This window comes from Aplysia californica, unplaced genomic scaffold (assembly GCF_000002075.1).
Source record: "Aplysia californica isolate F4 #8 unplaced genomic scaffold, AplCal3.0 scaffold00042, whole genome shotgun sequence".
NCBI classification, from domain to species: Eukaryota; Metazoa; Mollusca; class Gastropoda; order Aplysiida; family Aplysiidae; genus Aplysia; species Aplysia californica.
Window position 1 is genome coordinate 1144524 of NW_004797312.1, and position 26066 is coordinate 1170589.

General features: G+C 42.4%; 3 protein-coding genes across 5 annotated transcripts in view; 1 reads left to right on the forward strand and 2 right to left on the reverse strand.

Annotated features, from left to right (window-relative positions):
* The window catches only part of LOC101853914, a 47562-nt gene extending 39169 nt beyond the window's left edge, over positions 1-8393 (reverse strand). The window contains exons 1-2 of the mRNA XM_005092201.3: positions 8155-8393; positions 1-169 (exon numbers count right to left, since the gene is read on the reverse strand). Of these exons, the coding sequence (XP_005092258.1) occupies positions 1-144 (144 nt within the window). The 5' untranslated portion in view covers positions 145-169; positions 8155-8393. The remainder of the gene's footprint in view (positions 170-8154) is intronic.
* On the reverse strand, positions 145-12474 carry LOC106011021 (tigger transposable element-derived protein 6-like). Its single transcript, XM_013079157.1, has 3 exons — positions 11313-12474; positions 10328-10850; positions 145-169 (listed from the first exon to the last, which is right to left on the reverse strand). Exons 1-3 carry the CDS (start codon positions 12472-12474, stop codon positions 145-147), a joined length of 1710 nt encoding a protein of 569 aa, XP_012934611.1.
* The window catches only part of LOC101854147 (39S ribosomal protein L2, mitochondrial), a 22850-nt gene continuing 5391 nt past the window's right edge, over positions 8608-26066 (forward strand). Inside the window, exons 1-4 of one of the 3 annotated variants that reach the window (XM_013079175.2) lie at positions 8608-8769; positions 19281-19412; positions 23021-23127; positions 24424-24581. In XM_013079175.2, the coding sequence (XP_012934629.1) occupies positions 23042-23127; positions 24424-24581 (244 nt within the window). In that variant the 5' untranslated portion in view covers positions 8608-8769; positions 19281-19412; positions 23021-23041. The remainder of the gene's footprint in view (positions 8770-19280; positions 19413-23020; positions 23128-24423; positions 24582-26066) is intronic. The other 2 variants (XM_035968155.1, XM_005092202.3) reach the window with 2 other exon arrangements.

Sequence of the window (26066 nt, forward strand, 5' to 3'; positions counted from 1 at the left end):
CTCAATAGTGGATACTGAAAATCCAAGTTTCCCATTTTGTCCTCGACGAACGATAACTATTTCCTCCTGCTCCCAGCGCACAGATTGAGGCCTGAGCCGCAAACGTTCAACCAACTGCTTCAGCGATTCTTTCGTGGAGCCCATTTATCCCTTGGTCACAAAATCACACCTGAAGAAGAAGAATAAAAAAGTTACTTATTTTTAAACAAAAATTACAGAAGTGACATGTTCAAAGAGACCACTGACATTTCACACAATTTCTTTGATGCATTTGGAATGAAAACTAGAAGGTATTGTTTTGTGATCAGGTAGGCCCTGTAGAACGTATAAATATGGAAAAGGCTCACATAGACTTAGGAGTTAAAATTTTGGTATAAATTCATACGTTTATCGAATAAGATGCACCAACTTATTCATGGCAAGTACCATATGTTTCACCCCTGCAGGTGGGGGTCCCCATAGTTTTACTATGGGGGGGTAAAGAATACACCTGCCATGATACTGCGTGTCGTAAGAGGCAACTAAAGGTGCATAGGTCTGGCCACCTGAAAAGTGCCAGTCTGCGGAGGGCCAACTACCCGACCCAGTAAAAAAGGAAAGTTATAGAAACACAAACAAACACGCCTTATATTTTTTCCATCTTGGGAGACGGAGGAGCTTCTGCATCAGCAGGAACAATGAAGGACAGCGGACAAAGCCGAAAGGAGCTTCTGACCCGAAACCTTCTCTGTCGAACAAGTCTCTCCGGATTGCATTGTGGAATGTTCGCACCATGTAGAAGCAGGAAAGAGTTCTCAAGTGACACAAGAGATGAAAAGATACAGGCTGCACATACTAGGAGTCAGCGAAACCCACTGGATACAGTCTGGACCGAGGCAGCTCAGCTTGGGGGAACAAATATTATATTCTGGGAGGGAAGACAAGCACCATGCGGAGGGAGTTGGAATTATTTTGAGTAAGTATGCACAGAAGTCACTTAGAGGATGGGAACCATAGGGGGAGAGGATCATCATGGCTTCTTTCACTACCAGAAGTAAGAGCATCAACATGAACATAGTACAGATCTACGCCCCAACAAACGATGCTTCGGATGAAGACAAGGATGCCTTTTACAGCCAGCTCCAGGGGGTCATCGACAAACTACCAAGGAAAGATGTCAACATCATAATGGGAGATGCTAATGCCAAGATTGGTCAGGACAACGTAGGTTACAAGGGAATCATGGGACAACATGGCCTGGGACAAATGAATGAGAACGGTGAGAGATTTGCGAATATCTGTGCTTTCAACAGTCTTGTCATCGGAGGCTCTGTTTTTCCCCATAAGAGGATCCACAAGGCTACTTGGGTATCACCGGATGGGGTAACAGAGAACCAGATCGATCATTTTTTTATCTCTCGTAGGCTCAGGCATTCACTAGAAGATGTCAAAGTACAGAGACGGGCAGACGTTGGATCGGATCATCATCTGCTGTTAGCAAAACTCAAGCTTCGTCTCAAAAAGCAAGGAACCAGAACAGGAACCAAGAGAATGAAGTTCCAAGTAAGTCTTTTAGATGAACACAAGAAACAGGAGTTTCAACTGCAGTTGAGGAACAGATTTCAACCCATGGCGGACCTTGGGGAGGAGGGCAAGGAGGGGGAGATGCACTGGACCAAGGTCAAAGAAGTCTTTACTTCAACATGTCAAGAAATACTCGGTGAGAAAAAATTGGAGCACAAGGAATGGAATAGCCAACGGTCATTGGATTTGATTAGCATTAGAAGACAATTGAAAGCAGAGACAAATGCAAGTAGAACAAGGGGATCAAAAGCGGACGCATTGGAGCAGTACAGGACAATAGGTAAAGATATAAAGAGATCACTGAGAAAAGACAAGGAGGAATTTATGAACAGGCTTGCAGAGAGGGCAGAAGAAGGAGGGAACATGTGAATCCTTTACCAGACTACAAAGACTCTTTCGGGAAAATATGGGAAACCAGAAGTAACAGTAAAGGACCAAGAGGGGAAAACCATTTTTGGAAAGGAAGCTCAGTCGAGATGATGGGTAGAGCATTTCAACAGTCTCCTGAACAGACCACCACCAAGTAACCCGCCAAACATCCTGCCAGTAAGAAATGAGCTACCAATCTGCTGTGATGCCCCATCAAAACAAGAGATTACGGAGGCCATTAAGAAGCTGAACAACGGTAAAGCGGCCGGTCCTGATCAGATTCCACCTGAGGCCCAGAAAACAGATGCCAATTTGACAGCAGACCTCCTTCTCCCATTGTTTACCTGGATCTGGAATGAGAGCAAGCTCCCAATGAACTGGAAAGAAGGGCACCTTGTGAAACTATTTAAAAAGCGGATCTCAGCAACTGCAGCAACTACCGAGGAATCACTCTTCTCTCAATACCAGGAAAGGTCTTCAACAGAATAATTCTGGAGAGAATCAAGTCCGCAACGGATCCAAGACTTCGAGACGAACAGGCTGGTTTTCGGAAAAAGCGGTCAACCACGGACCAGATTGCTACACTGAGGATCATAGAGGAACAGTCACTGGAGTGGAACTCCCAGTTGATCGTCAACTTTCTTGACTATGAGAAGGCCTTTGATAGCAGAGACCGAGCAACACTGTGGAAGGTACCGAGACATCACGGAATCTCACAGAAGTTGGTTAACCTCATCGGAAGCATGTACGAAGGGACAGGTTGCAGGGTTATACATGATGGCCAGCTCACTGACAGCTTTGACATCAAGACCGGTGTGAGACAGGGATGTTTACTATCACCTTTCCTCTTTATCTTGGCAATCAACTGGCTGATGAAGGAAACCACCAGAAGACACAGAAATGGTATACAGTGGACCCCATGGACACAGTTGGACGATCTGGACTTTGCAGATGACTTGGCGCTTGTGTCACACACTCAAGAACAGATGCAAGCAAAGACAACAATTTGAAACAGCCTATCAGAGATCCACCCCGGAAAGTCGAAAGTCCTACGGATGGATGCACTACGAAAGGAGCAGGTCACAGTACAAGGAAATGAACTAGAAGACGTCGAATCCTTCTGCTATCTTGGGAGTATATTGACAGAGAGGGAGGAACAGGCGCTGAAATAAAGTCCCGCATTGGAAAGGCACAGACTGCATTTATTTCTTTGAACACGATTTGGAGGACCAGGGATATCTCATTACGAACAAAGCTTAGAATTTTCAACTCAAATGTGAAGTCAGTCTTGTTGTATGGATGTGAGTAGCAATGACCACGAAAATCCTTTTTTTGCCAGAAAGTGTTTGCAAATAGGTGCATTTTGTAGCTTTATCTTCACAGAGCATGGAACTTTTTGAATTTTTGAAATCCATCAATAAACAAAAAAGTTACAGATTTTTTAATCAATTAATTTCTGGTACACTTTTATATAATGAAAAAAGCCCAAAATATGGGACGTTCTTTGGTGAGTTTTGAGACAATATTCGTCATAACTCGCTCATTTCTCGGAGTATCTAAAAGAAACTTGGCAACCCAGTACATTTTCTAGCGCAGAATCTAGTCCTGCTTTCAGATTTTTCATAGCTATCCTATTTTTTGAGTTATGAAGACGTTTATAGGTAAAAATGTGGCGGTTTTTGGTGCGTTTTGATACAATATTGTCATATCTCGCCTATTTCTTGGAATATGTAAATGAAAATTGGCAGTCTAGTACATTTTTGAATGCAGAATCTAGTCATGCTGTCAGATTTTTAATATCTGTCATACTTTTCGAGTTGTAAAGACATTAACAGGTAAAAAAGTGGCGTTCTTTACAGATTTACAAAGATTATCAGTCATATATGTTCTCCCAAAGTCATGATATTTGAATGAAACTTGGCAACATAAAAGGTTCCTCCTTGCCAAGCAATGTTCTGGATGAATTTGTCACAAAAATGTAAGTAGAGAGAGCTACTAATAAATCCAGTTCTGTACTAGTAAAAGCATGCATACTTTGTTATAGAAAATAAGATCGTCTCTGTGTATATCCATTGTTGGACCGTGTCCTATTGTGTGTTAGATTTAGATGCGTTCAGATAATATAGTTTACAAGTCATGGGAATATTTCGCATGTGTAGGCTACAACTCATACAATAAATGAAACATATTTTTTACACCCCCCCCCCTTCTCTCTCTCTCTCTCTCTCTCTCTCACGCGCGCACACACACACACATGCACGCGCGCGCACTCACGCACGCACGCGTGAACGATAACAATGTATAAACAGGACTATCTTCCCAGACTGGACTAAATAAGTACCATACTCTTTAATAACAATCTTAATGCCTCACTTTTCCAAACAGAGCACACAGGACGAGTCCAAGTGTGTGCTTTCCCAAGAGGGGGGAATAGGCTTTCATAACGCAAACACAATGCCATACCACTTCTCAAGATGTTTGCTTTTCTGTTTCTATTCTTCTGTCATGCAATCAAGCAAATAAAAATGACTACATCTATAGTATTGTGACTAAAATGCAACAAAAACGCAAGTTATCAAGGCTTCCTTTTAGTTTTCAAGTATCCTCCCCCCCCTTTCCGGTTCACATAAGCGGGGCCTCGTTTGTAGTGCCCGAGGCGACTGATGGCTGATGACGTCACTCAGTGGAAATTTCCCAGCAGCAGGACGTTCACCCAGTACGCGCAAATGGCAATGTCGCTTTTTCCCTTAGTTACTCCCACATTTTAAAAGATTACGCGAAAACCGCTAAACACAGAAGCTTGAAATTTTAAGGGAATAAAGAAAAATGGTGTACAACGTATCAGTCAGTTTGACAAATCACAGCTCCGAAAAATCTTCAAAGCGCACCACATCAACCACTTTCGCAAACGTTTTCGACTGCTTCTAGGATGGGTACAATGTTGTCAAACTGCATACTATGAGATTGACCTCTTTTCTGATTGGCTACCAAGTTTCATTAATATCCATTCACGAGAAGCGGCGTGAGAGCGAGTTGAAGACAACAACCTTTGCGTTAGTGCGTCCCACGAAACACCCCCGCCGCGGGGGCCAAAAATCGGCAGAACAAAACGCGCTCGGTGGGCATTGCTAATGTGAGACGTGAAACGCATCCCAGACGTGTATAAAGAGGATCCAGGTTTTCTTAAACAAGTGTCTGAGGAAGCTACTGAGGATCAAATAGACAGGATCACCAACGAGGAAGTATGAAGAAGAACAAGACAGATCCCAGACAGAGATGAGGTGGGAAGAAGACGTTGGCGATGTATTGGACACACTTTCAGGAAGGCAAGCAGCTGCATAACAAGGAAAGTGTTAGATTGGAACTCACAGGGTAAAAGATCAAGGGGAAGACCACATGGAACCTGGAAAAAAGTCACGGAAATGGATGTACAGAAAAGTGGGAAGACGTGGAGTGACATCAAGCGGCTAGCCCAGATTAGGGAAAGGTGGAAAGAGTTTGTTTGTACGTGGCCTATATCCTGATCCAGGGTGAGAAAGGCAAAGATGATGATGACCATCTTTTTGCCAGAGGATTTTTCATTAACCCTATCCATACGCCCTGGGGTCATTTTGTACCCCCAGGGTTGTATCTTCCCATTTTAGAATACTTCTAGTACAAAGATCTCTTTGAAAGTTTCAGTAAAAAAAAATTTATCAAAAAAGCATTTTGACAGACTGCTATATATACAAATAACATGAGCGGACAATCGTGTTTACATATCAATGTATCAACAGTGGGGGGTTTCAGGGGGCCCTGGCAACAATAATTTAAAAACTCACACACACACACACACATAAATGCTAAACAATAACATGAGCGGACCATGGAGCTAAGTGGACAATCGGGGAAATTAGAGAGTTGGAATAGGCCGAGCCTTGCTTTGCATGGCAGCACTCGCCAAGTCGCGAGAAGGGCCGAGGGGGTTGCAATTATGCAAATTATGTGCTCTCGTGCGCATCTCTCGCCCTCCATTGTACTTTGCCGGGCCAGGAGTAGGCCTCGGCCAAGGCTAGCCTAGCAGAGTCGTGAGCAAAAAAATAGTGGACCACGTGATTAGATCAACCAATTAGCCTCAATGTGTCAGGGTTGTGGGTCAAAGGGCACGGCGGCACGGTCGTGATGACTGAAAAACCCGGTAAGAGACGACAGTCGGTAGTTGGCAGTCGAAGGTTGAGGACGTAGTAGAGTGAGTAGGGGAGTTCGGAAAGGAAGAATAGCGGACCACTAGACAACAGGGGCGTGCCATAGTGAAAGTAGTTCCGACCGGCGGTTACCGGCGGTCCGGTAAAGTACAATCTTACCAAGTTAAAGTACATGTAACTGTTTTTGAAAAGATTTAAAAAATTTTAAGAAAGGGAGGAATGTTGTAGAGTAATCATTATGTAACATTATAAGTAGGCCTTAGACCCACTTTCAGTATTCCATAACAAGTACTGTAAGAAAGTGGCTATTCTCTTTACAGTAGGCCACCTCCATTCTCACCCCGGGTGAGAATAGCGCAGGCGAGTCTTTTGGCTATTCTCACCCGGTGTCCGTTCACTGTTATTTATAGCCTAGATCTAGGCCAACCAATTTTGCGTTCACCCTAAACCACAGAATTCTACACTGTGATTATAACACAAAAATTGTAGAATTCTGTGCCGTGAACAAACGTTCCATTACTACTGTTAGCCTACTAAAAGCGTACAACTTTGTCTGTGGGCAGTGGAGAGAGAGAGAGAGAGAGAGAGAGAGAGAGAGAGAGAGAGAGAGAGAGAGAGAGAGAGAGAGAGAGAGAGAGAGAGGAGTAGCGCAAGAACTTCCGGGCAAAACAAAATGGCGATCCGCGTAGTTCGGCTCGATTCGAAAAGTTAAATAGCCGCAGCATCTTTGTAGACGACCAAATTAATTTACTTTTGTGTTTTAACATCATTTTTTAAACTTTGTTTTGGTCAATTTGATCGTCCACACCGATAGACAGTATTCAGAAAAAGACAGAGAGAGAGAAATGAGAGGAGTAGATCTTGCGAGAACTTCCGGGCAAAACAAAATGGCGACCCCCGTAGTTCGGCTCGATTCGAAAAGTGAAATAGCCATAGTATAGCATCTTTGTAGACGATCAAATTAGCTTACTTTTGTGCTATAACGTAATCTTTTCTTTGCCTTTATCCATTTGATCATCCACATCGATAGAAAGTATTCCGAAAGGCCACCTCTATTCTCACCCGGAGTGAGAATAGTGCAGGCGAGTCTTGTGGCTATTCTCACCCGGTGCGCGTTCACCAAATTTTGCGTTCACCCTAAACCACAGAATTCTACACTGTGATCACAGAAAAATTGTAGAATTCTGTGCCGTGAACAAACGTTCCATTACAACTGTAGCCTACTAAAAGCGTACAATTTTGTCTGTGGGCAGTGGAGAGAGAGAGAGAGAAAGAGAGAGAGGAGTAGCGCGAGAATTTCCGGGCAAAACAAAATGGCGACCCGCGTAGTTCGGCTCGATTCGAAAAGTTAAATAGCCGTAGCATCTTTGTAGACAACCAAATTAATTTACTTTTGTGTTCTAACATCATTTTTTAACTTTGTTTTGGTCAATTTGATCGTCCACACCGATAAACAGTATTCAGAAAGAGACAGAGAGAGAGAGAAGAGGGGAGGAGTTGATCTTGCGAGAACTTCCGGGCGGGTGAGAATAGCCACTTTCATTCCGAAATTAGGAAAAACAGGTCTTGTTTCACACCGGGTGAGAATAGCCTACGGTGGCAAGTCTCACCCGGGGTGAGAGGTCGATCGTATTTCTATTCTCACCCCGGGTTAGAATAGCCACTTTCTTCTAAGACTGTTCGCAAGTAGAATACACACAACACTTGAGACGGATCTAGAATCTATATGAGTATGAGTAAAATAATACCAAGAAATCAAATGAGGTAGATTCTAGATCTAGAATCTATCTAGATCTAGATATCTAGATTTCTAGATCTAAAAACCTAGATCTAGATCTAGATCTAGATCTAGATCTAAATCTAGATCTAGATTTAATCTAGTAACGGGTATTGCTTAGTTGTAAAAATAGGCCTAGATCTAGATCTAGATTATAGATCTAGATCTATATCTAGATCTAGATCTCTAAATCTAATTATAAATCTGATCTAAGGCAGACTGCTAGAGATCTAATATAATAAATAATAAACTAAAATTTACCTCGTCTTTGAAACCTGGGAGGACAATTTGACTGCAAGGCCTACTTGAGTCCAGATCTAGACCCAAGATTACATAGCCTACTTTCTTTTTCATTGGCCTCGTAAAGTTCAGTTTAGACAAAGCGCAGATCTAAATATCTAGATTCTTGAGGTTTATTAGATCTCTAGTAGAGGTGTTTGGTATTTGGTACCCAGGTAGTGTTTACCGTTTTCGGCTCCCTTGACCGGAAAAAGATATTTTTCACGGTCGGCGAGTCAAATGTCATACCAATAATTTTTCAAGTATAAATATTAATACAAATTATGTAAAATGTTGTTGCTCTACGTCAGATATGTCCCTAATTTTGTATCATATTCTGTAAATGTTCTACCGTAGATATGGGAATGGAAATTTTTAAAATAAAATTGAACTGGAATTATCCATTTGTCGCCCAATCTGGTATATATTGAGAATCGGGACGTTAAAAGTAATAACTTCCGGAATCAGGCAGTAGGCAGCCCAGTTTCATTTCTCTCACAGTTCATCACAAATCACAATTCAGTGAATTGGGAAAAGCTCAAATCAGCAACAGTTAGATCAAGATCTAGTTTTGGATTGACTGAGTTCAGGTTAAAGGTACCAGGTTAATTTTTTTAAATAGTGTAGATGGTTTTTACGTCCTTATTGACACAGTAGATCATCTAAATCTAAAAAAAGGCAGGGTTCGACCCTGCCTGTCACTGTCAGGATCCACCGGGGTTGTCTCGCTCAATGACTCCAATCCAATGTCATGGATAGACCTACATGCATTAGACTAATGAATTAGAGTGATCGTACCGGTTCGGGCAGCACTTTTTTTTTTAGCTGTCGGGCACTGGAGTACATAAAGATCATTTAAAACTTTTTAAAAAATATCTAGAGTAGATCCTGGGGTGCGATATACCATAGGCCACCTCTATTCTCACCTGGAGTGAGAATAGTGCAGGCGAGTCTTGTGGCTATTCTCACCCGGTGCGCGTTCACCCTAAACCACAGAATTCTACACTGTGATAACAGAAAAATTGTAGAATTCTGTGCCGTGAACAAACGTTCCATTACAACTGTAGCCTACTAACAGCATACAATTTTGTCTGTGGGCAGTGGAGAGAGAGAGAGAAAGAGAGAGAGGAGTAGGCGTAGCGCGAGAATTTCCGGGCAAAACAAAATGGCGACCCGCGTAGTTCGGCTCGATTCGAAAAGTTAAATAGCTGTAGCATCTTTGTAGACAACCAAATTAATTTACTTTTGTGTTTTAACATCATTTTTTAACTTTGTTTTGGTCAATTTGATCGTCCACACCGATAGACAGTATTCAGAAAGAGACAGAGAGAAGAGGGGAGGAGTTGATCTTGCGAGAACTTCCGGGCGGGTGAGAATAGCCACTTTCTATACCATAAGCGATCTTTTGTTGATATCTCCGGAAGTTACTGGTGGATCTTCATGATTTTTTCACCAGAAGAGTTAAAAAGACCTCCTCACTCTATACGGTGTAGCTCTATCATACAAAACCCAGCAGTTTAAAATTCCTATGTTGTGGTGGTGTTTGTTTGGTACCGTGTGTCTGGTTTGGTGTGCAAGGTTTCTGTTTGGGTGCAACATATCGTCTGGTTGAGTGCGTAATAGTACCATGTTTACGGTTTGGTGGATTAACAAAGAAGAAATATGGACCAATTCAGACTAGTTTTCACCTTTGTGAATACATTTTGTAATAATATAGGACAAATGTCATAAAACAATATTATAATTAATGCTAAATCAAAGCCACACACACACAAACACATCTATCATATTAGGCAGTGACATACACAACATAGAGTCAACTCACATAAAGACAGCTGGCTTCCTGTTTACATGAAATAAAAAGTATCCATTGTCTCAGTTTCCACCAACTCCACCAACACAGTTTTTACAATAAAAGTCTTCATTCATAGTAGCATCGGATGGCAAGCCAGAGCAGGTAAAGTGAAACCAGGCATCACACAGGTCACACTGAATCCATCTGCTGTCACCTTCCTCCTTGTTGCACTGCTTGCATCTGCTCTCCTCAACACCAAGTTCCACATCATCATCACTTTCCAAAACCATGCCTTCTTCTTCTTCTTCACTGCTACTTTCCCTTCCTCTCTTTTTATTACTATTTAGCAGTCGCTCCAACTGCTTCCTCTCCTGTGTTTCCTTTTTCTCTTGTTTCTTTCTCTCTCGCTCAACTCTAGCTTTTTCCTGACGCTCCTTCTTCTCTTGCTCTTTCCTTGCTTTTGCTTCCTCTCGATCTTTCTTCCTTCTCTCTTTCATCTCTTTCTCCATCCTGGCCTTGTCTTCCTTTCCTTGTAAGAAGTTCCTGTACTGATCTGAACTGAAGGCCATGGTCAATGAGGAGTTCTTTTTGGAAGCTGTGCCCCTCTTGTTCTTTGGGAGTTGGGGTGGGGCAAACAGGTCATCCAAGCTTTTGCGTCTGGAGGGAACAGATGAGGCTGGGATGCCCTGGTCTTGAACCTCGAGTACACCTGCTGCCACCAGTGTCCTCTGAAATTCTTGAAATTCTTTGTCCTCTGACGTCTTTCTTTCCTTCAGCATATCCAGGTAACTTTCACATCTGATGATGCCTAACATGGAGGACAGGCGCAGAAGGGAACTGACGGCATCGAGCTTGGTTGTAGCCACCTGAGGGAGGGCAGTATCTGCAGAGGTGATTTGGGATGTGGACTGTGCTAGTGGTAGAGGAGTGGCTTGGGTAGCTGGTTGTGGTTGGAGAGTAGGTACTGGAGATGGAGTCGCTGGTGCTAGAGATGGAAGAGCAGCAGGAGATGTCGGTGATGCTGCTGGTGGTGGTGGAGTCGCTGCTGGTGGTGGTGGAGTCGCTGCTGGTGGAGGTGGAGTCGCTGCTGGTGGAGGTGGAGTCGCTGCTGGTGGTGGTGGAGTCGCTGCTGGTGGAGGTGGAGTCGCTGCTGGTGGAGGTGGAGTCGCTGCTGGTGGTGGTGGAGTCGCTGCTGGTGGAGGTGGAGAGGCCCGTGGCATTAGTGAAAAGTATTTGTGCAGTCCTGAAGTGGATGCTGATGACAATGAAGGGGTTGTTGATGGTGGAGGCAAGGCTCTTGGTGGTGTTTGAGTTTGTTGAGGGATATCAGGAGTTGCTGAGGTACCTTCAGGGCTGGAGAAGAAACTCCTACTGGCCTCCATTTTGCCACTTGTCAGAGGGCTCTCTGGGTTAAAAGGAAAGATGCCTGAACGTCTGAAACCTTTCAGGCTGGCTTCTGGCGTGGCACAATGCTCCCACACTTTTTTCAACAGGTGCGAAAAATTGGCCGCTGATGGCGTCTCCCCTGTCTCCTCCAGGTGCTGCTTCACCACCACCGACCATCTTGCCTTCATGGAACCGAATACCGATAGGTCTAGAGGCTGAATTATGTGAGAGGCATGAGGAAGAAGGCCATAGAGTATGATGCCATGTTCCTCACACATCTTGAGCGTGCCAATGTCACTGTTGTGACTTGTGTGTCCATCGACGAAAAGGACGACTGGCTTTGGCTTTTCCGCGATGAATGGTGTAAATACATCCTTTATGAAGGTGTGGAAGATGGTAACGTTCACCCATCCATTGCTTGATAGCTGCATGAACGCGTCCTTGAAGCCAGCAAGGAAGTTGGCTGAGGGCATTCTTTTCCTCGGAAAAACCAGCAGGGGATTCACGTATTCCCCAGCAGCTGATGCACATGCCAACACTGTTATCTGATTCTTCGTGTTATTGCAGATGTTATACACATGCTTCATGCCCACCGGGGCCAGGACTCGCTTGGAGACAGGTGCGAACGCGAAACCAGTCTCATCTGCGTTGAAGATTCTATCTGGGCTTTTGAGGAGGGCTGGGTCTCGAGAGTCGAGATATTTCTTCATTTCGGAGAACCAGTCCCTAATGTCCTTCTCCTGCACTAGGGCTCGCTCCTTGCCAAGAGCTTGAGGGGATCGGAGGCTAAGTCCTGGGTGACGTTTTTTGAAGTTGGTCACCCAGTCCCTACCAGGAAGGCCATCTTCTCTCCTTACTGACGCTCCTCGCAGGTCTAATATTTCCTTCACCTTTTGCCGCACGTCTTCGTGGGTGCGCCCCATTGACCGTTGGGCATGGACTTTGATCCACATGACCAATCTCTCCTCCTCCTCGTCAGTGAGCAGCTTATGAACTTGAGGCTTGACGGCCCTTCTCCCCCGCACCTTGTCACCCAAAGTGGAGAGGGGAATTTTAAACGTTTTTGAAGCACCATATAGTGTCATACTCTTGGACCGGACCAGCTTCACTGCTTCCTCCATTATTTCTTGAGAGTAATTTTTATTTGGTTGGGCCATATTCAGTGGTTTATGAGAGATTTCCTTACACTGTGTTGTTTTGATAATTGATAAGAAAGAAAAGGTGCTGTGGACACAAGAAGGGGAAAGAAGAAAACAAGAATTAGACTAGACCAAGAATAGTATTCTTAAAGGAAAAGAACAAAAAAGATAAAGAAGAAGACGTGAAAAGAAGAAATTGGTCATTTTGGGGATTAAATGACAACCATGTCCATATCCCATTTCCATATATATTGATTAATTTTGACATTGATACATTCTGATCATCTTCCATTGGCAATATAAAGCATCCAAAAGGAAAGAAAACAGTCTGTTTCAGTGCGCAACGCAGGTCCTAAAGAAATAAGTGAAACAACTAAGGCTACAAGAAGCCACACTGTCAATGCCAAATGTCAAAAGCCGATATTGCGCACCAAAACGGACGGGGCAAATTTGGTCCGCTTCAGTGCGCAACCCCATCGGGCATGTTCCAGGCATTCAGAAGCAGCCTGCGATCATTTGGGCTCGATTTTAGTGTACATTCTACGATACATAAGAGCTAGATTAACCAGAAGAGCTAAATAATCGACCACTCAAGCGCTTAGTAATTCACCGACTCCGATTACGAAAACAATCAATGAAGGGGCAAAACTTACTGACACCGTAAAATTACGTGTGTAGACTGGAACCTCCAAAACGAAAGTGCAATTTAGTTGTTACTGCGCATGCTCACATAAAGTAACCTCGTTTTCGCTGTTCTTATCCAAAACAAAGCAGGAGACCGGGGGTTGCGCACCCAACAAGGTGCGCGGTGATGCGGTTTGACTCTAGCCCCAAAGAAAGTGGCTATTCTCACCCTCCCGGAAGTTCTCGCAAGATCAACTCCTCCCCTCTTCTCTCTCTCTCTCTGTCTCTTTCTGAATACTGTCTATCGGTGTGGACGATCAAATTGACCAAAACAAAGTTAAAAAATGATGTTAAAACACAAAAGTAAATTAATTTGGTTGTCTACAAAGATGCTACGGCTATTTAACTTTTCGAATCGAGCCGAACTACGCGGGTCGCCATTTTGTTTTGCCCGGAAATTCTCACGCTACTCCTCTCTCTCTTTCTCTCTCTCTTTCTCTCTCTCTCTCCACTGCCCACAGACAAAATTGTACGCTTTTAGTAGACTACAGTTGTAATGGAACGTTTGTTCACGGCACAGAATTCTACAATTTTTCTGTTATCACAGTGTAGAATTCTGTGGTTTAGGGTGAACGCAAAATTTGGTGAACGCGCACCGGGTGAGAATAGCCACAAGACTCGCCTGCACTATTCTCACTCCGGGTGAGAATAGAGGTGGCCAGCCCCAAAAGAGTGGCACACAAACCTAAAGTTAAAGCAACCTCCCTTACTTTCGTTGAGGGGGCTCTCGTGGCCTAGAGGTTAAGGTGTTGGCCTCTCATTCAAAGGTCCCGGGTTCGAATCCGGGTAGCAACCAAAAAATTTTCTTCTCTAAAATTGTCTAATTTCACCTCCTTTCCTGCTCTCTAGCATGAGCAATGTTCTGTTGTCTGCTTTCATTTCCACTTTCTGCCCCCATCCCCTCACCTCCTTTGCCCCCTCCTCTGGGCTCCTGACTCTTTCTGCAGCCTTTCTACTGCTACTCCTTGCCCCCCCCCCCCCCCGCCCCTTACCGCTGTCTTTCTGCCACACCCCTGATCTTCTGGTAGGAAAGATCTACACCTAGTCTTCTCGGACAAGGGCGAAAAATCTCGGAGGGCCCGTGTGCAAGTTGCGCACGTTAAAGATCCCTTGGTGGTCTAAAATCGATAAGAGTAGGCTTCAGCCGCCCCCCGGGCAAAATTCAAAATTTCCTACCAACTGAAAATATTAGGTGTGTCCTGCGCGTTCATATGACCTTTGCAGTTGCGAGCGCCGTAAAACACTTTACAAAAACAAAAAAAAAAAACTTTCGTTGAAACAACAGTTTACGGCGATATTTTGCTTAAAATAGTCCTTAAGACAGCTTTTTCTTCATCAACTGAGCAAAACAGCATGAAGCTCTTTCCCCGGAAGAGTTAACGGTATTTTTTTTACTTTCCCTCCCGTCTCACACTCAGCTACCAGTTGTTTATTTTCTACAAAATATTGATGCGCTGAACACGAATATCAACTTCATTTCCGTCGCAAATTAATAGTTTTAGAAATATTTGATTGTTTTTAACCGAGATAGACTTGCTTTGAACCCATCGGGGGGTTCCAGGGGGGCCTGCCCCACTGGGGTAAAAGAAAATCTGGGGGGTATGCCCCCCTGTTTTTACCCATAATTTGATATTTTACAGTTAGATTTGAAAATGTCTTGAAAATAATTGATTTGCGACAGTTTTAGTGGCTTTATGTGTGATCTGCAGCAAACAGTACAGCAGTTTGACCCCTGAAACAGTGCATCTGTGTACGGGAGTGAAAGTAAAAATTTACCGCGTTAACATTGGTTGTGGATGAAGGAGCCTGTGGCCTAGATTCTACGTTTTGGTAAGGCCGTCTTTATTCGGACTCGAGTCCGAATAACATTTTTTCATATTCGGACTCGAGTCCGAATTTTAAAAATTCTTATTCGGACCCGAGTCCGAATATGAGAAAATGTTATTCGGACTCGGGTCCAGAAAGAAGGAAGTGTCTTCGTTCTATAGATCTAACGTTCAGTGCTTCCAATTTTCCGCCATTTTTTAGTTTCCCCCACACCTTTTCTGCCGATCCGATGTCCGCTGCCTCATTGATACTCCCCCACCCCCCATGTTTCCCACCTACTTTGTAGAAAAAGGTAAAATTGAAGATTAGCAGACCACGTGGCACATGCATATTATGAGCTGTGTAAAAAAAAAAGACTGATTCGTTCAAATACACAAGTCTGTGCCATCTCGATTATTTACCAAGAAAAAGTTGTGTTGCTGTGTAGAGCTGAGCATACGGCAACTTTTGATTCCATAGACCAGCGCACAATTCATTACGTAGATCTACGTCAAGACTAGGTTATTGTAATAATGATCAGTTGCCGGGGGAAAAAAGACTGACGCGTATGCAACGTTCAACGGCCGGACCGATAGTGCCCCCCACCCCCCTCCCCGACACGCACACAGCCACACGTGTGCAGGCCGCCCATCCGACCCCGACACACGCTAACGAGCCATCTTTAATTGCTTCTGATGACCTCTTGACAAATAAGCATTTAGAAGCGCTATAACTTTTCAGGCCGGCCTCAAATTCATCATAAGATAAAAACTCGGCTCCTGCACAAAACACCATTTTGCCCCAAGTGATCCCGGTCTCTACCCAGCCTGAGGCGAGTCACGAGTGAGGCAGGACAGGAAACCGGAGTCACGAGTCACAGGAAGTCGGAAGTGATGTCATGCTGGACAAGAATCAGAGTCCGGATAACATTTTTTCATATTCGGACTCGAGTCCGAATAGTCACTTCGTTTTGGTAAATTCTGAATCTGAAGGCTGGAGAGTTATTTGCATATGAGGCCCTATCAAGGATGAAAGAGAATTTGCCGTTTAGTCTCGCCATTTTTGCCCAAAGGGGGGGGTGCTCGGATTGTAAGATAAAATCCGTAGTTTCTCATCCTTCGGGCACATAAGATAATATAGAGCCAATGGTTGTATAACAAAGAATAAAGAATTTGTGAATAATTTAAATAATAGTAGAGTCAGATACAGCATATTAACTCAGTCAGACACCAGTGTAATAGAGTCAGATACCAGTGTGTTATACAGTCGGATATCAGTGTAGCAGAGTCAGATACCAGTGTAGTTGAGTGAGCCAGATGCCAGTGTAGTAGAGTCAGATACCACGTAGTAGAGTGGGTCAGATACATACTCATTAAAATAACTATAAATGGTGAATACCACTTTAGACAAACTATCATTGTGTCCAAGTGTTGATAACAAACATTAAAAATCATGTTATTAAGCTTGCAAAGAAACAAATGTGATAATAATTGAAAATGACCGAATGTCAAAATACTGCCCGAATCCATGAGAAAACAAAAAAAATGTGACTGAACACGTAAATAAATCGGGCGTCACTTTTGCACCCAGTAAGGGCCTCAAATATGAGAACAAGCTGAAACAGGTCATTCCTGGGGTCATCCAATCACATGGCTTCCTGTAGCTGGTTTCGGTTTGTCTCTAGGGCAAGGCAGATAGGAGATATAAAGCTTTAAAGTCGACGTGCCTGTTTTCGTCCTAATTTTGACAGAACCGGTAATTTTACTCTACTTGGATATGGTGGTCCCGACTTTTGTGTAGGCCTACTGAAATATCGATACTGATTTAAATAGTCGGTATCAATGTTAGATCTAGAAAATCTAGATCTAGATTTAAATCTTGTGCTTACAAAACTTTTTAAAAAAGAAACGATGCGGATCAAAACGGGTGATCATTTGCACTGCGTCATTGAACTTTGTTTGAACTTTCTTTCGTATGTAGGCCTTCTCTTGGTCTTTTTCTTCTTCTCACTTTACGTAGTATACAGCATCAGAATCAATCTGGGAGGAAGAAGGGTGCTGCACAATCCGAGACAACAGAATCGAACAGTTCTGCAAGCTGCAAAGAAAATATTCCGAGTCGGCAGACTGCCGTCATGCGGTCGTGTTGCCATCATGACTGACAAAGTGAGAATCATCAATGACATCAAACAATTTAATATTATATGGCTGTTACTATGATAAATATCGGCCAATGGCGTTTAATTGTCGTTCTCTAGCTATCTGCTTGTCCTACAGACACAAAACGTCCCAGCAGCAACTCGAGAGGCAGCCTTTGCCTGCCTTAGCCTTAGCTTTATTTAGACTTAGATCTATACGGGGTGCCCATTATGGATGGGATAAGGTCGGGGACGATCGCCCCATTCATCGCCTGAAAACAAACGTGTTTGGTGTTTGTTTTTGAGGCATCGAGTCGTGCGCAATTGGCTTGTGTGCTGCTGGCTAATGACTCTGACTAGACCTGCTCCCTGCCGTCCCTGAGCACCCGTATTAGAATTAGTAGGATTAGACTTCAGTTGTTTACTTTATACTTACAGCTTTTAGTCTTAAAGGACCTATTACATGTACAAGCCGACTGGACAGGTTTCTGGGCCGTATGGCAAATCGTAACGTGTTATAAGAAATGCGACTCAAATCATAGGCGAACCTCGGGCGAAAAACCGGCCGGCCGGATGTAAAGAACCCACAGCCACTGCCTGTGAATTTGACGTCCGGCCATCTGGCTTTGAGGGGAGTGCCGACTGTCTTTGAAGTTTGCTGCGCCGGGGACAACAGAACTAATTTCAAAATTATAGAAAATCTCGTCGTAGATAAAAAAATAATACCAGATTCAGAACCAGTGAATCAAAATTAGGGTAATGGCTCGCGAATGACTTGTTTCGTTTTGTAAGGATTTTCCAGTGCAGGACTTTCCTGCACATTTTTATGTTTTGCGTGCCATTGAAGTTTCACCCAGGCTAAGCCTAATTTGTAGAATATATGTTGCTCGCGAGGTGCGGCCGCCTTCAGGTAGATTGTGGCGTGTAATTATAAACCAGTCTCCTCGATTTCGTCCGGCAGTACGGCTTGCCTACTACGGTAAAAAACCTGTCCGGTCGACCTGTACATGTAATAGGCCCTTTAGTGTAGTGTAGTCTTAATGACCTTTCTACTTCATTCTCAACAGTATTGACAGTACAGTGGAGTCTACTTATAACGAGTCCTGAAATAACAAGAAGTCTGTCATTAAAGACACTATTCTAAAACCCCATTTTTTTCTTTTCTCCTGTATCTTTGTAAATAAGATACTGCTGTAGCGCAATCAGACAAACATTCGAGTCGGTTGTAGCAGAATATTGCTGCTGCTGTGCACAGTGCATAGGCCAATTTATACATAATGTAAAACTTAGCCAGTTGAGAAACTTGTTGATGATCTAGCGAAACAAAGAATGGGAGAGCCCATGAGTGTCAACAATGAAGGCCGGAGCGACTGAGTAGGGAGGTTGTTGTGGCATGCGCAGACAAGCAGAACGTATCGCGTGATAGGCCAGCTTAGGCCTAGGCTAGATTATCTAGGTCTACCATACCTCTCACTTCTCCTATGTGATGGATGGAGCGAATGTGTGACGTGCGCAAGCAGACAAAATGCACCACAAGGTGTGGTGTGGTGGGGGACAACACAGCGGGTGAGTTAACCTTTTAAGCCCTTTCTTTCTGATGGCCAACGCCTAGCTGTCAACATTGTTAGCGCTAGAGGAAGAAACCCAATTAGATTTTTGATCTAGTAAGACCTAGAGGTCATGCAGAAACAAAATCATCATCAGGGGAGACAACAAAAAGAAAAAAGAAAACAACACCAAATTCATAGATTAGGACTACTTTATTATTTCCCTTGAATTTATTACTGGATCCCTTTTAGCGAGAATCCTGCTATAACGGACATTTTGCACTGGTCCCCTCCCTCTTGTTATAACATGATTCCACTGTATTGACGTTCACTTTTCAATCATTCACATTGTCAACAAAAATATTCTCCGTTTATGGCAATCTGTCAATCTCCGGTTTTGTAAGAGCCAAGAATGCCAAGAGTGGTACTGACTTTATTTAGGCCCTAATAATACTCAGTATTGATATTTTATCCGAAAGTACACGAGATTGGCTGTCTGCAGTTCTTTTGCTGTATATTGTAAAGCAGGAATTGATAAAAATTTTGGCCTGGCCCAGACTGGGCAAGTGGAAGAGAAGCGGAAGCGGTGCTGTCTGCTATTTTTTTTTTTTCAGTAGGCTACAGTACAAAATGAGGGAAGGAGTGCAGTAGAGGGCCGGACGACCAACTGCACCTTTATGAATCTAACACCATAAGCTACAGCGAGCACCTAGCACACCTCTGTGACTGTCCCAAATATAGATGAGGTATTTCCGCCATCTATTTTTGTCGTCTTCCAGTAGCTTCCCTTGGGCCAGTTGACTAGATCTCACCGTGGTGGGCTCGCTTTGCCGCTTAGCGCGCAATTAGCTGCGTCACTAGGTTTCATGGCCAACTGCTTGGGCTGTGTGTGTGCGCGCGCATGCTTGTGTGTGTGCGCACGTGCTTGTTTGTGTGTGTGTGTGCACTCACTTATGTGTGTGCGCTCACGTATGCGTGTGTGCACGTGTGTGTGTGTGTGTGTGTGTACAACTTTGAGGAGAAGGTAAATTTATGGAACGAGAATTGATGAGATTGTTTATAAAAGATAATACAAATTAATACCCCCCAAAAAATGCGGCGAGATCTAGATGTAAATTGATATGTTCCAAAATGACGACAAACATTTATCCAAAATATGTGTCATCGTGGTAATGTTTGAAAGATATTTGCAGTGTTCCTGCGGCCTCCTTGAATTCAAGGAGTCCTTGAAAACTGCTTGAATTTGCATTCAAGGAAAAATCTCCTTGAAAACTCCTTGAATTTGCCTTCAAGGAAACATCTCCTTGAAAACTCCTTGAATTTTGCCAGAAAAGGCCCCGGGCCTGGAATTAACCAGGAATTTGAAAAAACCCCGCCGAGATCCGGAATGCAACGGGAATTTGAAGAAATCTGTAAATTGCCCCGTGAAAGACCCGAGGAAATACTTAAAAGTTCTCGAATATTTGAAAACCAAATCCGATAACGTCCTTGAGTTCATTTTTGCCGGTCGCGATTGTGATATAATATTTATTCGGCCTTTCCCGGCCTGAGAGTACGTTACACGCGCACATGCGGTAATGGCGGCAATAAGTGGAAGTATGTGCGATACCGAAGCTCGATCTGGAAAATCAAGATCTGCTTTCGCTTTCGTTACCACCCAGAAATTTGCCGGTAGGGCCTATAGTAGTCTGACAACGCCACATTTGTAACATGCAGGCTCTACATTACAAACGCTGTGTCGCCATGAAAATAAATCGTTTGTCCTGTGCTGTCACTTGTGTGAAAAAAAAACAAAAGAAAAAGAAAGTTATACAAGCGTCTTGTCGGGCTCGCCATCGTGACCGGTCATTGAACCTGTGCGTTTTCGTCACATCGTGAGTATCGGCGATGGTTGAAGTCACCAAAGTTCATGCAAAGTTTGAGCGCTGCGAAGTATAGGACTCGAAAATGGGGGGGGGGTGTTGAAGGCAACGCCGGATTACAAAAAACCCAACTGAACTTGGAAGTTGGTACATCTCTAGATCTCTCTGCAAAGGGCGCGTTGGTGCACAGTCCTTGTGTGGAATCGGGATCCATCTTACTCCAACCGTCTAAGCCGTGTTCTTTTTACTAAAGGGTTCCGGTTTCATTGCGTAGGCGATAGTAAATTATATGCATTGTATATTTTAGCTTTCTGTTCAAGATTCGCAGATTTTCAGTGTCACTGCATCTTGCCCCCCGACAGTTCTTACACCTCTCGCTCTGAATAGGTCTACCTGAGCCATTCATGTTATTACTCTACTTTGATCTGGAGTAATAATTTTTGTCTTTCACGTTTATTATATAAACCTTGACACCCTAACTGGTTCTTAACAGTGGATATTCTGGTTCTAGGCCTTTTCTCAGGCTCAAAGCAAGATTCATTTTTATATAGTTTATATAGGCGAATATGATGAGGGGAAAATATAAATAAGTTAGAACAGACTGAAAAACCTAAGTCACAGTATCCCAGTGCCACACTGACATCATGTTGTTGACTGGATTCAATGTACCTACATGCGTGTGTGTGTATATATTATATATAATATATAAATGGAGCATGCACTGGCTCACATGCAGGTCTAACTGTCGTTGTTATGTAACATGCCCCTGGAGAATGGATGAGACACCCCCCCCCCCTTGAAAATTGAGAAGCCGGGTTTGCAGTCATCCTGGGAACAGTTTTTCTAGGAAAATTGAAACTATGAATATGATATGATTCCTTTCGGACAAGTGTGTTTTTCTTTAATAGGCTTTCGTCATGAATTTCTTGACCAAATCTCCTTGAATTTTAACAATTTCTCCTTGAAACCTCCTTGAAAACTCCTTGAATTTGATGGGAAGTTCATGGCAGGAACCCTGTATTTGGTATTTTGCATATAGTCATAGTGAAATGTGAATTAAGTGGAATTTTTTCACCATTAGCATGCATTATAAATGAGTCAAACTGAATCTCCTGAATCTTTGTTTTCCAAAATTTTCTTAAAAAATGAATTAAAATATGAAAATGGAAAGTTTTTCTTTTTTTGGGGGGGACATAATTATGATGACACAAATAAATGCGAACACAAAGACATTCCGAATGTATTTTTTCTGTGATTTTATATCCTCTTCATGCTTATATTTGAAAATAAAAGCAATGAGAAAACTCTTAAAATAATTTTTTTTATCCCTAAATTACTTTACAGGGTATTTTTCATTTCTTGTCATCATGGTTATCATGTTCAAAAGATACTTGATATTTGCCCAAATTTTCATATAAAAGAAATTAAGATACAACAATGCAAAGTTTTTCATTCCTTTCGGACATAAATATGATGATACATAAATGCAAACACAATGGCATTCAGAATTTCTTTTTTATGTGATGATCCTCACCATTTTATATGCTCTTCATGCTTATTTTTGAAAATTAAAGCAATAAGAAAACTGTTAAAATAATTGTGTCTGTTCAAATTCTAAAAAATGTGTCATCATAGTTATGTCAGAAAGAATTTGACTTGATGTTATGTAACGCCAGTTACACAGCTTAGCATGCCATGTGTAGGTCTGTAAATACAAGTTTTTGTAGGAGGTGATATACATGAATAGTAAAAATTCAAGTAAAAACGAAATATTAAAAGCTTTCTTCAACCCTGTGTGCTACATTTTAGATTCCATCTTATTGGCAAAAGTTCATATACGGAGTTATTGGTATCATCATAAAACTTGTATGTCTTGTTTCTATAAAAACAAAAAATACTCGTCTGTCCAGAATAGAAGTCGAGATTTGTGAATGAAGGAGGTGGGGGTCGCCTGGTGTCAGTGATAAAATTAACGAGAAAATGGCTGCTAAAGTTGGATTGTCCTTGAAAACTGCACATTTACAATTTTTGTGCTTTTGACTTTGATCAACTTTTTTTCCGTAAAATCTTCTCAAAAAATGTGTTTTTAAATGGGCTTAAAAAGGTATTGAGCCTTAAAAAGATTGCCCAACGGTTGGAATGGCCGCAAAATTGCCAGTTTGATTTCATTATTTTGTCAAACGCCTGATTTCACCGCAATGCCTCACATATAATTCTTTAGACTTGTTTTTCGAAAATATGCATACATGAAGCAAATTTATAGTCATATTAAGCTTAGGAAGCCCAGTTCAACCAAAAAAAATTGGAGCAGTGAGCCAGATATGACGTCGTTGTTTCTAATGATGTGGGAATGTTAATACCTTATATCCATTTTGTAGTATTTTATTTAAAAGTTTGGGGATTGCATTGCTAAGAATCAGCTGCATAGATGTTGCTAACCATTCCTTGTCTATTTTTACATAAATTTTTCTTTTATTTCTCTCTGTTCCCAGTTCCTGGAAAAAAAAACAACAATGAGTATCAACAAACTTTGCCAACGTCTTTCTGTGCTGACGATGAGCCATGTCAGGCCCCCCGCACGGACCACAGAAACTGTGAGGTAGCTTAGCTAGTGCTGAAGTCAGTTAATACCATGCAATTTCTATCTATGCAGTGTGATATTCTATTACTCTTATGTTATAATCCTTTTTGCTTAGTGTTGTACGTCACTAGCAACTACATAAATTCATACATTGAGCGCGCATGACACATTAAGTACTCTTAGTTTGGTCGGAATTAATTTTGAATTTTGGCTGGGTGGCAGCTGAAGCCTACTCTTCTTATTGATTGTAGGACCACCAAAGGAACTTTAACTTACATAACTTGCACACGGAACATCCCGAGATTTTTCCCCCCTATCCAAGAAGACCAGGTGTTAGATCTTACTTACCTTAAGATCAGGGGGTGTGGCAGAATACCAGTAGAAAGGCTGTAGAAAGAGTCAGGAGCCCAGGGGGAGGGGGGGGGGGGGGGGGGGGGGGGGGGGGGGCAGGAAGTGGAGATTAAAGCAGAGAACAGAACTTGATTGGAGAGCAGGAAAGGTGAAAGAAAATTTTCCGCCACTGTCAGGTTTCGAAGTTCGAACCTACTGAATGAGAAGCAAACATCTTAAACTCTGACCGCGAGAGCCCACCCCCCTCCCCCATGTTATCCCAACTTCGGCGTATGAAAATGATATTCACCGGAGGCTGGTTTTGTATATTAATAATTATAGTGATACGTATAGTAGTGAAAATATTTCAAGGGTAGGTCCTTGCCTCAATTGCAGTCTTAAATGAAGGGCAAGGACTGTTTTATTGATGTGGAACAAGGTGCTGTTCTATGAAAACTAGCTGTGGTATGTTTGCAAAATTGTCTGTGTGAGTGCGATAATGAATTTGTGTTGTGAAAGGATGATTTAATTTCTGAACCCAGAATTACTATATAGGCCTATTTGTCAATTTTCCCCAGTGGAATCTTTATAAAAGTCATTATTTCATTTATGATTTATATTTATTATTATCTCCCTTTCTGTCTCCCTCCTCCCTCTGTTTTTCTGATGTTGATCCGCTTATCCATTCTGTCACTATAAAGTAAAGTTTGTTCTTGCTTGGCACATGAAGTTAAACCTGCTGTAATGGCCACCTGTACAAAATAACCTGCTCTCATAACACCTCTAATCTTCGGCACTTATTACCTAATTGTGAACATTGCAAGTGCCGTAGAACTCTTGCTAAGTCTAAGAATCATTTTCACTTTATATCAATCCTGGGTTGATCTTTGTATATATCTTTATTGGAGATAATATTGAAATGTAAATATTACTTTGGTGATTAGAGTGCTGCCGACATTAAATTTAATGTTCATTCTGTTTCAGAAATATCCACTCAAGTCCAGCGTGTTTAAAGAATTTCAAATCCAGGATACCTCGAAATCTGAAGATAGGACTTTACCGCTTTGATGCCAGTGTTGATCCAACAAAGTACACTATCAAGCCTATAGAAGTAGCAAAAACAGGGGGACGAGGACCTGATGGTAAATAATAAAGTTCTGTGACATATTTCTATATGTATCAGTACCTCAGAATTACAAAGTTCTATATGACATTTTTGGCTATTTTGAGTTACTAAGATCATGAGATCAGAAACCAAATGTTCTATCTGCTCTATCAAAATCATAAGATTATTCGGAGTCATTATCAAGATATTCTAAGAATTGCATAGAAAAAGCTAGAGATATGACGCGAGACTCAAAGTATTTGACCTCAAATTTCTCAAAATTAGTTACTGTGCTGATCGAACTTTGAAATTCTGAGGTAGAGATATGTATGTTTAGTTTATTATTTTGAAGTAAAATTCTATTAGATTGAGATAGTAACGGTTAAAAAATACTGAAATACAGTGCCCCTGAAATTTGCATAATAATGAAAGATATTTATAAAATATTTACAGTCAAACACCGGTAACTCGAATTCGTCTGGGATTTGAATTACTGTTCGACATTTCCGTAATTCGTCATGTCCGTGAAAGCCCCAAATACAAAGAAAAAGAGAAAATCAAGGGCAGTAAAAAATAACATTAAAACAATTATCACAGTTAGCCCCCTTGATGAACGTGTTAACGGTGTGGAAGCAAGAAGATGAATGAAATGTAAAGTAGAAAATCTCACGTGTGCACAGTCGACTCCTACGTCATTCCTTTCCTCTCATTTCATTGGCTTACAGAAAGTTATGCCTCTTGCCATCTGCACCCACGCGCGTCCCACTGCAATGGCGAGCCACCCGTGCGGTGTGGTCATCATCACTCCCCAACACCACCTCCTCCTTCCACATCCCCCCTCCTCCAGTCTCTTGTGGTGAGACAAGGACCACGTTTTGGCTGTAACAATAACCAAGAAACACCTACCCTCTGCCAGAATGGCTGTAAAGCTGGGTCTTTTAGTTGAGATGCGAAGTTGATTTGTTTGTTGAGATTCGGATGTTGCGTGTTCCAAGTGTTCGGGAACTCTGTGACGTCAATACAAAGAAAACATAGGGACTGAAATGGGACTGAGCATTATGTTCGAGATACGCGAGACTTCGTGATTTTCATGTTTGAGATTCACGGACTCTACTGTATGTAGTGTTTTTACTCCCCTATCTACACAATTTAGAACATTAGGAGGCTGGCTTCTGACTGCCTGTCGGGGCCAACCTGAACTTTAAGGCATACAACATCCCAGTAGGTAGACAGAGATAATTGATAAATGTTCTCCCCACTCAGGAATCTATATCGGGTTTCCTGCATGCAACACAAAGTGCTGATCCCCTACACTGCAGATGCCAGTATGGTAAATGTGAACTCAATGCATTCAAGTGCTGGGTGTCTCAAAGTAAGAGAACCCATCTGAAGGGCAATAACTCGACCATCTTTGCTTCAGTTTCACTCGGCAAACTTTGTTCAAGTGAAATTCAACCAAGGGGATCATGTCACATGTGTCAGTGTGAAGAAAGTGAGCCTGTGTCTTTGAAAATAATTATGT

Coding starts and splice junctions, on each gene's coding strand:
- LOC106011021 (XM_013079157.1), bottom strand. CDS start 12,474: ATGGAGGAAGCAGTGAAGCTGGTCCGGTCCAAGAGTATGACACTATAT. Junction 10,851..11,312: donor TTTCTTCTCCAGCCCTGAAG/GTACCTCAGCAA, acceptor TCACCTCTGCAG/ATACTGCCCTCCCTCAGGTG. Junction 170..10,327: donor GAAACACAGGAGAGGAAGCA/GTTGGAGCGACT, acceptor CTTCTTCTTCAG/GTGTGATTTTGTGACCAAGG.